This window comes from Coregonus clupeaformis, chromosome 40 (assembly GCF_020615455.1).
Source record: "Coregonus clupeaformis isolate EN_2021a chromosome 40, ASM2061545v1, whole genome shotgun sequence".
NCBI lineage: Eukaryota > Metazoa > Chordata > Actinopteri > Salmoniformes > Salmonidae > Coregonus > Coregonus clupeaformis.
In genome coordinates, this window is record NC_059231.1 from 23,251,409 (window position 1) to 23,262,577 (window position 11,169).

Sequence of the window (11,169 nt, forward strand, 5' to 3'; positions counted from 1 at the left end):
GGACACACAACCGACTGCGATTATAAATGAGTCAACAGTTGAGTCATCTACTTTATAAAATTAAAGCCTAAATTCAACATCAATTGCGCAGCGGTCTTGAGTCCCGTTTCCATCGCGCAGCGGAGGGAAAGTGTACAGACACATGCCACAGTCCGAGCTAGGCTACTAAAAGGTTGCAGTCCGGCTTCGGTTTTTAAAGCTTGACAACATTAAATAACCAAACAACAAAACCTGCAACAAAATACCATGCAAAGGAGAAACATTTAGGTATATTACAGCAACATTTGAGCAACATCCTAGGCTGGCTACTCAACTACAATACACTTTGAGTGCAGCATACAGCAATGCTGCATTCAACCGCACTGGTGATCCATGCAGTGCCACATATTTTAAGTTTCAATGTTACAACAACCTAGCTAAGTTTTAGTTATTTGGAGTTACTATATACTTTTTGATTAGGGTCACAGTATATTATGCACATCTGCAAGCATAGCACCAAAGGCTGGACACATAATTGATCTCTTCTTTTGTTTTAATATGTTAAATGCTATATGCAGCATCCTATGTACATAAGTGAACATTATAAAGAGCCATATTTTTTTCTAAGAAAACAATGGCCAGTTTTGATCGCAGTTGTATGCAAGGTTTTTTTGTAAAAACAAACATAATAGGCTATGTCTGGCCCATGCACTGATTGAGTTTGACACCCCTGCACTAAAGTAATATTGCAAAACATTTAGCAAAGCAATTCACTAGTTGTCATGAACACAAAGTGTTACGTTTAGGGCAAATCCAATACAACACATTACTGAGTGCCATTCCATATTTTCAAGCATAGTGTGACTGTATCATGTTATGGGTATGCTTGTAATTGTTAAGGACTGGGGAGTTTTTCAGGATAAAAAATTAACGGAATGGAGCTAAGCACATGCAAAATCCTAGAGGAAAACCTGGTTCAGTCTGCTTTCCACTAGACACTGGGAGATTAATTCACCTTTTCACAGGATAATAACCTAAAACACAAAGCCAAATCTACACTGAAGTTGCTCACCAAGAAGACAGTGAGTGTTCCCGAGTGGCCGAGTTACAGATTTGATTTAAATCTACTTGAAAATCTATGGCAAGACCTGAAAATGGTTGTCTAGCAATGATCAACAACCAATTTGACAGAGCTTGAAGAATTTTGAAAAGAACAATGGACAAATGTTGCCCAATGCAGGTGTGGAAAGTACTTAGACTTACCCAGAAAGACTAACAGCTGTAATCACTGCCAAAGGAGCTTCTACAAAGTAATGACTCAGTGATGTGAATACTAATGTAAATTAGATATTTGATTTTCAAAAAAGGTGCAAAAATGTCTAAAAACATGTTTTCACTTTGTCATTATGCGTTATTAAAATATTTAATCCATTTTGAATTCTGGCGGTGACAACACAATTTGGAATAAGTCAAGGAGAATGAATACTTTCTGAAGGCACTTTAAATAGGGCTTCCCCACCTCCTAATTCCCAATTTACCCTAATTCTCAAACTAAATTACATCATGCACTTACAATGCCTTGAATGTCTGCATATATGTTGTTATTCTACTATAATGCCAGTTGAAATCTCTTTTGAATGTCAATTTGCAGACTCCTTGAAATTACCCAGACTCGAGAGGTTGTGTGCTGTCTGCCACCATTTGGATTACTCTGGTATTACAGCACCGGAATCATCTTTGATGTTGCAGGTTCTCCTACCCGCCCCCTTCCCCACTCAGCCTATCACTGTTGACCTCTACCGGAAGTTATGGACGAACTCTACGCGGGAAACCAATGTTCGTTTTGTCTGTGCTGTCTGCTTGTGAACTGGACTCAGCGCGGGACGCATTAGAAAAGTGAAACAGCGGAAAAACAGGTAGACCGAGATAAATGCATATGTATGCATATGTTCTGGATGCGTATCTGAGTAATTCAATATTTAATATAACATTAACACTGTTCATGAGGGCGTCGCAAGTGGTTTACTTCATCACAGAGCTAGCTATTTGAACTAGTTAACTAACGTTAGCTAGCTAGAAATTGAGCTAACTTAGCTCTGGCTAAGCTAACGAACATGTTGGCTTTACTAAGCAAAATTGCTAGTAGGTACTGCGCTACAATGAATAATGAGAGCAGAGCACTTGAACGTTGCTAATGTCCTAACTTTCTTCACTGCCTTCTCATTTACAAGTGACTGTCGGTGTCAACAACACAACAGCTGTTTGTTATAATAATAATAATATGCCATTTAGCAGACGCTTTTATCCAAAGCGACTTACAGTCATAGTTCAGTTGCTAGTTATAGCTAGTATCTCTAGCTGACATTCTACTTTACTCTTTCTCCCTTCCCCAATACTTAGTAGCAAGATGAAGGTGATAACATGTGAGATTGCGTGGCACAACAAAGAGCCTGTCTACAGTCTGGACTTTCAGCACAACTCAGAGGGCCGCATACACAGGCTGGCCACTGCAGGAGTGGACACCACTGTCAGGGTGAGTACTAGCTAGCTGTTTAAAACGACCACATTGTTCAAATCAAAGTTTATTGGACATGTACACAGATTTGCAAATGTTATGGCAGGTGCAGCGAGACATCTCGCTCTCTCACACACTTACATATTTACACACACACTGTGAATACTTGGGCCCAATGTAGTTATGCATTCAGAGACAATGACCTAACGTGTGTAGTGGCTCTGTGTGATGCTGTAACGTGTGATGTTATTTCCTGTGGTCAGCTGTGGCGTGTGGAGATGGGGCCTGATGGGAAGGCAGTGGTGGACTTCCTGTCCAACCTGGCGCGGCACACCAAGGCCGTCAACGTGGTGCGCTTCTGCCCCAACAGCGAGCTGCTCGCCTCTGGAGGAGATGGTGGGTCACTATGTAGCAAACTTATATAACAAATAAAATGGAACAAGGGTGATCAGCGTCTCCAATGCTGAAGTGCATAAAGGTGTCGGAATTCAGATATGACGTCATGGTTTTACCACTATCCATGGAGTTTTAAAACTATGGCGCAACATGGTTCCCTTTTTCAAGCTTGAAGCTTAAATTGGGATCATGTTTACTGTGCTTATGACGATACAAAAAAGGAGTAACAGAGAGCAATGTACAATACGTAAACTTGGCAAACAAGGCATTTGTGGTAAGTGCATGGAGGCCGCCATCTTTTTGCACCTCCGGGATTGTAATCAATTGATGCCAACACAACAATAATATGCTATTTTTTGATTTTACCAGGTTTGTCTTGTTGAGATTAACAATCTCTTTTACAATAGAGACCTGGCCAAAATGGCAGCACACAAAGTTGCAGACACATTTACAACATAAAATACAAAGCACTACAGCTTAAAAAACTAATGTACACATTGAACAGTAAGATGGTTTGAGAAAGTGTGGTGAAACTAGGGGTCAAAACATTGATGCCCCCCACTTCATTTTCCATCATAGTGTTTAACCTAGCTAATTTAAAGGGACGAGCTCCTGTAATTTCAGGACCATTTTAAGCTTGTTCCAAGTGGAAGGGGCAGAGAACTGGAAAGCTTTTCCCCCTATCTCTGTATTGGCCTTAGGCACAATCAACAAAACACAGTTGTGAGTCGGGCGATAGTTTTTCATTTGACTGCTCGATAATGTAGTTACACTAGTCAAATGTGAACTGTCTCAATATGGCCTTATAAATAAAAACGTACCTCTGATTTAATCCCCTGAAGAGCTAAGGAAGGCCAGCCCGCTCGCATATAGAGGGTACAGTGATGTGATAGCTTTGGAGTTATTAACAAACTCAGCACCCCATGGTACAGTGTTCATTATACGAATTGACACCACAGGGGAATACATGAACAAGATATCACCATAATCAATTACAAGCACAAAAGTAGTGCAAACAAGCCTCTTTTATTGCTTCAAAAGAAAAACATGACTTATTACGGACAACAAAAAAATCCAGCTTGTGCCTAAGCTTTTTCACAAGACCTTCGATGTAGGATCTTTCAAGAAACCCAAGTACTTGTAAGTTGCTATGATAAGAGAAATTCAGTCCACAGTGTATGTTTTTCCATGTGTGTAATGACTGTGTTGACTGTGTAACAGATGCAGCCATCCTGCTGTGGAAGCTGAATGACAGTAAGGAGCCTGAGCAGGCCCCGTCGTTCCAGGAGGAGGAGGATAGTCAGCTCAACAAGGAGAGCTGGAGCGTGGTCAAGACCCTGAGGTGAGACCCTCTAATCGCTGCCCTTATCTACAATACATGGTCCCCTCCCTGTAATATTTTGATATGTGTTACTTCATAACCACATCTGTGTGTGTTGTTTAAATTGTGTTTGGTAGGGGACACATAGAGGATGTGTATGATATCAGCTGGACCCGGGATGGGAACTTCATGGTCTCTGGTTCTGTGGACAATACTGCCATTATGTGGGATGTCACAAAGGGTAAGACGTGTGTGTGTGTGTGTGTGTGTGTGTGTGTGTGTGTGTGTGTACACAGTGTGTCTAAATATGTCTGTTGAGTAGTACCTCTGTTGTCTATTATGTTTATTCTCGATGAATGCATGTTGTTCATTAGTTATAACACAGGTAGTAACTGTGTTGTATTTCTTAGGTCAGAAGCTGTGCATCTTTAATGACCATAAGAGCTATGTGCAGGGAGTGACCTGGGACCCGCTTGGCCAGTATGTGGCCACACTCAGCTGTGACAGGTATGAACACAACACACACAGCCACTGGTTCTGTGTGAAAAGCCATTTTGTCTCTCCCTTTATCAGTGATTAGTGGGACTAACATGTAAACAATGAACCAGCATCGACTGGTAAACAATGCTAATATGATTGATTGCTAATCTGACTGTCAACTCTCTCCCTCGCGCTCTCTCTCCCTATCTCTCCTTCTGTCTCTCAGGGTTATGCGTGTGTACAGTACTCAGAGCAGGAGGAAGGCCTACAGTGTCAGTAAGATGAGCTCTGGGTCAGCTGTGGAGGGAGAGGTCAGTATGAGCTGAGTGGACGATCTCCCATACACACACATTTACACTCACACTAAACGCAATCATACACACACTGAACACTCATTGATGTGATGGTGTTTATTTGTTTGTGTGCAGGTGAAACAGTACCGAATGTTCCATGACGACAGCATGAAGTCTTTCTTCAGGCGACTCACCTTCACACCGGACGGATCCTTTCTGCTCGCCCCAGGTACACACACACACACAAACAATTACTCTGTGCATTCGTCTGGTGACTTGAAACAGGAAGAAATTGTGTCCTGTGCTGCTGTCATATCCTGTGATGATATCCTCTGTAGCTCAATTGGTAGAGCATGGCGCTTGTAACGCCAGGGTAGTGGGTTCGATCCCCGGGACCACCCATATGTAAAAATGTATGCACACATGACTGTAAGTCGCTTTGGATAAAAGCGTCTGCTAAATGGCATATTATATTATTATTATATTATATGATGTGGAAGTCATAGGTGACATCCTGTTTAGCCCATCTCCTTTCTCTCTCTGTCTCTGTCCTTCCTCTGCGTTCTCTCTCTCCCCCTTCTCTCTCTCTCTCTGTGTAGCGGGGTGTGTGGAGGCAGGGGAGAACGTCACCAACACCACCTACGTCTTCTCCAGGAAGAGCCTCAAGAGGTCATTGCTGCCAACCAATAACCCTCTGGGGACAAAGATTTATTGAAATTAACTGAGACTGTCAAAGCCTGGAGTTGGCTTCTGTGTCTGTATCAGGATGGTTATAACCTTTATCTGCCTTTCTGTATCTTAGGCCCATAGCTCACCTGCCCTGCCCTGCTAAAGCCACCCTGGCTGTACGCTGTTGCCCTGTCTACTTCGAGCTGAGGACCAAGAAGGGAGAGGGTAAGGACACACACAAATAGCTATTCACCCAAGATGTAAAAAAAAAAAAGATAGCTAACTCCCTTCCTCTCCTCTCTCTGCCTTCCTCACCACTCCTTTCTCCCTTCCTTCCTTCCCTACAGATGGCAGTGCCCAGCCCCTACCTAACACGTTTGGCTTGCCCTACAGACTGGTGTTTGCTGTGGCATCAGAGGACTCCATTTTCCTCTATGACACTCAGCAGACCCTACCCTTCGGCTACGTGTCCAACATCCACTACCACACGCTCAGCGACCTCACCTGGTACACACACACTCTCTTGAGGTGTCTTGTATTGCTCTGTTTTTGATGAGGTAGAAGATGCCCTTGATCACAGATCTAGGATCAGATGACCCAATCCCAAACTGGACTGAAAAATATCTGACCCTGTATCAGTGTTTAGGGGTAACTTCTAACTACTTGGGATAATAAGTTGTTGTGGTATTGTTACAGTTTGTGTTCCATCCAGTCTATTTAGTGATGATGTCAAATGCTGTTGTAGGTCTCGGGACGGTTCCTTCCTGGCGGTGTCGTCTACAGACGGCTACTGCTCCTTCCTGTCCTTCTCCACTGGCGAGCTGGGCACCCCCCTGAAGGAGCCCCCCGTCCTGGAGGTCGTCACCCCCGGCAACGGTCCCGAGAAGAAGGGCAAGAAGGCTGCAGCGGCTCGCACGGTGTCCCCTGTCCCTAAAACCACAGAGAGCACCGCCACTGTCCACCCCATCCCTAAAGAGACCCCCAGCACCCCCCTCTCCTCCCTCACTTCCCATGCCACCCCCCTGGTCCCTGGGGGTGGGGAGAAAAATAACCCTGGAAAGGCCAAGCCCCAGCCCCGTAGGATCACCCTCAACACCCTGGAGGGATGGGGCAAGCCCAGCAACCCCAAAGCCCCTGCTGCTAATGCCCCCAAGACCCCCACCACAGCCAGCATCAGCGCCCCCTCCACCCCCCAGCAGCCTCGCCTCACTCCCTCTACCCCCAACACCCCCCTCACCCCCTCTACAGCTCAGCCCTGCCTCACCCCAAAGGCCCAAAGAAGCAGCGGTAACACCCTGGGCCCCAGCACCCCTAAAGGACCCGTCCCCAGGTAAGAGCACAGACACAAGATGTCATGGCTTTTTTATCTACAGACCATTGTGTGTCTGTATTTGTGAAGGCCTGTGCTTGTGTCTAATCTATGTAATGCATGCCTGTGAGTCAGAGTTTGGCCATTGTTGCGTATATTACGTGAGAGTGCGTTTCTGCATGTGTGAGTAGCTTTTGCATGCTAATGTACCTTGATCCTGGTTGAATCACTCATGTGAGCCACCGCTAGAATCAAAGGTTAGATGAAACCCTCCCTGTAATGGCTGCCCCTGGTCCATAAGCTCATTACTATCCTGTTCTCAACCATGGTGCCATTACCTAGATGCTAAAAAGAGCTAGCCTGAATGTAGTCATATCCGGGTGTGTAGACTACACTCTCTCTAATACAAGACTATGGTATGTAAATGTATGTAAATCCCTGAACTCCCATTCAAATGGCCGGTGGTGAGTGGAGCCAGACAGACTGACTGCCTGGGACCTACACACAGCTACTACGTCACTGCCAGATGATCACTGGATGGAAGGGATCAGTTAGACAGGGAGAGGCTGGTGGGAGATGGAAGCACCAGCCAGGACATCATGCCTAGTGTAGGGAAGGACATTGAACCATTTCTCTCCTACTGTTTCCATTTATTGGAAATGTGCAGTATCTAGGAATCTCTATGCATGTTCTGAATCCACATTGTGGATGATAAGTCATTTGTTGACATTGAGTGTGCGACAAAATAATAAGAGAGCTTGCGGCATGTGTTTGGTCGTTAGCTACTGTCTGTCAGAACAAAACCCTGTCTGGCATTCAAGGTTCGTTGGACCCCCACTGTTAATCAAGTACCGATTATCCTGAAAGGCTGCCGGCAGACAAAAGATGGGCAGTGTGTGTGTGTGTGTCCGGTCATTATCAGTCTGAGGAGATTGAATGAGGAGAGAAAGAGCAGAGGTGGGAAGAAGTGCAGTTAGATTGTTATTATTTGCAGGTTTAGTTTTTCCCTATGAATCCTAAATGAGGTGCAAGTTTTTCTTATGTAGGCCTACATAATAGCCATATATTGGAATTCTGCTGTTGTCTCAGATAGGACTTATTCCTCAGCCACCTACTCAAGAGCTGGGTAGAATCCCTCTCTAAGTCACTGTTCTCTCTCTACCTTCTGTTTTCAGACGGATATCTCTTACTCCCGTCGTCTCCAGATCTCCAGCTGCCTTCACCACACCCTCCTCCACGGAGAAAGCCAAACATGGTCAGTACATCCTGCAACAACCAACACAGGGATTGGCCAAGCACTTTACAACAAGGCCAGGGATTGGCTATGGACAGTGTTATATTTACCGGTCTTTGTAATGGGGTCTGCCTCTGTGCACCCAACAAATGAAACACAATTAACATCTGAGTATACTAAATTATGTAATATCCTATTCCTAAGAACGTTTTAATTTTATTCAGTCCAGTGTTCTGCCTATGATTGATTGCATGTATTTTGGTTCATCTTTGCCCCCCAGAACGACCCTCTCCCCCCACCGAACCTGTGTGCCAGCCCCCAGAGTCCAAACGGCCCAAGACCAGCACCCTGTCAGCCAAGACCGGGGTGGCTCCAGCCTTAGGGGCCACACCCAACCCCTAAGGACCCCTCACTGCCAAGTGGTGTCAACATGCAACTCACGTATTATCATCCTTCACAAACTTTCGTCGGTCTAGCCTATAGAACTGCATAGAGACTGGTGTCTTGACCTAACTTACACTCACATGCTCACAAGAGTTCACAGAGCAAAGACTGGTGTTTCCTCCTAATACAATTTTCTGTATGTTTTTGTAGCTTGACGCCCTGAATTCTTCTGTAGCTCATTTTGGTGGATAACCAGGTTGTTGTTTAAGGGATAATGCCAGAGAAGCCGGTGTTTGGAGAAGATATTGCCACGGGTGTTGTAAGTCCCGAGACGAAGTCGAGGGCCGGCAAACCGTGCCAATATATATCCCCCAAACACCGGCTTCGAGGGCATTATCACTTTTATACAACAGGTTACCAACATATTCAAATAATGGTTGACATATTTTCATTAAAAATGTTATTTTTATGAATTTGTTCATACTATTTCATCCTTCCATAAGATATAGTCCTGACACAAATCTAGGGTTGCTACCCAAGCTGGCTGGTCGTTCGTTCTATTGGTTCGGTTGCCAGAGATGCGACCCGGTTGTTCAGTCTTTTTGTTCTGTATCTGTGGTCGTTCGTTCTAAATATTCCATTGACTAACTGGCAACGTTCAAATCCCTTGCTTGCTAGCTAGCCAACTACGGCTAACTTACAGTCACACCAAACAGTTCAGACAGAATAACAACAGTAGCTGCATTTGCATTTGTTTAAGGTGTTTTCTAGTGACATTTATTTGGATACATCCATAACAATGAGCTAATGAGGCGCGATTTCGCCTGGCATATAAAATGTACTCTCTCGTCAGGACATTTTTGTTCAGAGGAGCTAGCCAACAACACAGCTAACACAATCACTTCAAACTGAAGCTGGAAAGACTGCAAACTAGTGTGGTGTCCGAACAACGATGCTGAGATGATGTGTTGATAAGAAATCCGCTGACACTGTACTTGATTATAAAGGTTTATTATATCAAAGATTTCAGCATCAATTTACAGACTCTGCAGAATCTGGAGAGCAACGAAACTAATCCCAAATATGATTACTCTCCCTCCTTTTGTTAAAACATGGTATATATATATCCTATGCTTCATGTAACATAAGATGGCGTGATTTGAATAGACCAATCCCTGGCCTCCACATATCCGAATCTCCACTGTTTTAGGGGGCCCCTATAGTAACACTTTCCAGATGTTTCAGCAAAGTAGAGTAAAGTTCATCTAACCAACAATATGAAAACCTCAGATACTGCATATTTCCCCCCTTCGAGACTAATTAAGTCTCGAAAACAAAAATAATAGGATTATGACAAATAACAATTTTTATTACATCAGGCTTCTTGTGTAACTTTAGCAATAAAACCAAGTTTATGGAGTGTGAACAAATTGTTATGGAGTGTAAGAGCGAAAAACCTGTCTGGCAGCTTTCTTTCCAAATATCCATCAATCAATCAAGACAGGAAAATTCTCTCACGGCCCCTCTGCCCCAGGCGACCACCTAAGTACTCCAGATCAATTTATAAATCTTTATCAATGCATTTTAAGCTATGATGCAATCGAATACACGTGAAAGCCTCAGAAAACAAAATCAAATCAAAAAATGTCCACATTCAGGCTGGTCGACCCATCGGACCCTCCCGTGGATTCTCTCTGTCCCTGCCTAGACCCAATATCCCTAAGCGTCAAAGAAAAAAGAAAAACATCTGAGGTCCCCACATGTACCCAACAACAGAAAACATCATTCTTAAAAAAATTAATACATAAAGAATGACACAAATTATGTATTACACATGCAAATATGTATCAGTGCAGACACTGGAATGTAGTCCACTACACTGCAGCTCCTCAGCAGTGTCGACATTCAATGCAACGTCGATGATGGAATCTGAACATTTCCACACTGTCCTTGTTCAACTTCCTCCAGTCCATTCATATTGTCCATGTTTGAGTATTTGAATCCCACTCTACACATTCCCCATATGCTTCTGGAAGAAAAGAAAACACCAACCAGTATCTTTTGCAAAGCAACACATAAAAAATTAAAACATCAATATCAAAATAATATATAAAAATGAATCACATTCCATTTCCCCCCTTTGATTCATAAGAAAACACTAAATATCACAACAATATGCAAAGAAATGTGAAAATTATCACACAATCAGGTATTCAAAATGAATATCTATCCATCAATACTCCATCCAGTACCACTTGTTCATCTAGATCAGTCACGGTTAACAACGGCATCGGAGTGTTGTCTCCAGGCATCACAACTCCAACCCATCTCAATATCATAGCCTTCGCAAAAGTCAATAACAAAGTACAAAAGCAAAACATTGCACACAGCCCTACAAGAGCTGCTACTAAAGCTGAACTACCACTGCTCCCACTGGGTTTCAAAACACCATTAATTTTTTTCACAAATCCCTTGACTTTGTGGGTGATAAACTGCTCCTAGACGTTGCTTAATTCCCAATTTTTGCAAAATCAATTTCACAGATTTATCCACAAATTCTTTCCCATTATCTGAGGATATTCGATCGGG

At 43.5% G+C, this 11,169-nt stretch overlaps 1 protein-coding gene across 1 annotated transcript; it reads left to right on the forward strand.

Annotated features, from left to right (window-relative positions):
* Window positions 1–1,510: 1,510 nt before the first annotated feature.
* On the forward strand, window positions 1,511–8,990 carry LOC121572816 (chromatin assembly factor 1 subunit B-like). The gene is made up of 14 exons (XM_041884844.2): window positions 1,511–1,895; window positions 2,380–2,512; window positions 2,758–2,890; window positions 4,112–4,232; window positions 4,349–4,452; window positions 4,622–4,718; window positions 4,918–5,002; window positions 5,120–5,213; window positions 5,584–5,653; window positions 5,787–5,878; window positions 6,001–6,160; window positions 6,399–6,983; window positions 8,138–8,217; window positions 8,477–8,990. Exons 2-14 carry the CDS (start codon window positions 2,387–2,389, stop codon window positions 8,596–8,598), a joined length of 1,869 nt encoding a protein of 622 aa, XP_041740778.1. The 5' UTR covers window positions 1,511–1,895; window positions 2,380–2,386; the 3' UTR covers window positions 8,599–8,990.
* The last annotated feature ends 2,179 nt before the right edge of the window (window positions 8,991–11,169 follow it).

Excerpts from the sequence above, each read along its gene's own strand:
- LOC121572816 (XM_041884844.2), top strand. The coding sequence starts at position 2,387 with ATGAAGGTGATAACATGTGAGATTGCGTGGCACAACAAAGAGCCTGTC. Across the intron at positions 5,879-6,000 it reads GAGGACCAAGAAGGGAGAGG|ATGGCAGTGCCCAGCCCCTA; the intron begins GTAAGGACACAC and ends CCTTCCCTACAG. Across the intron at positions 6,984-8,137 it reads CCTAAAGGACCCGTCCCCAG|ACGGATATCTCTTACTCCCG; the intron begins GTAAGAGCACAG and ends TTCTGTTTTCAG.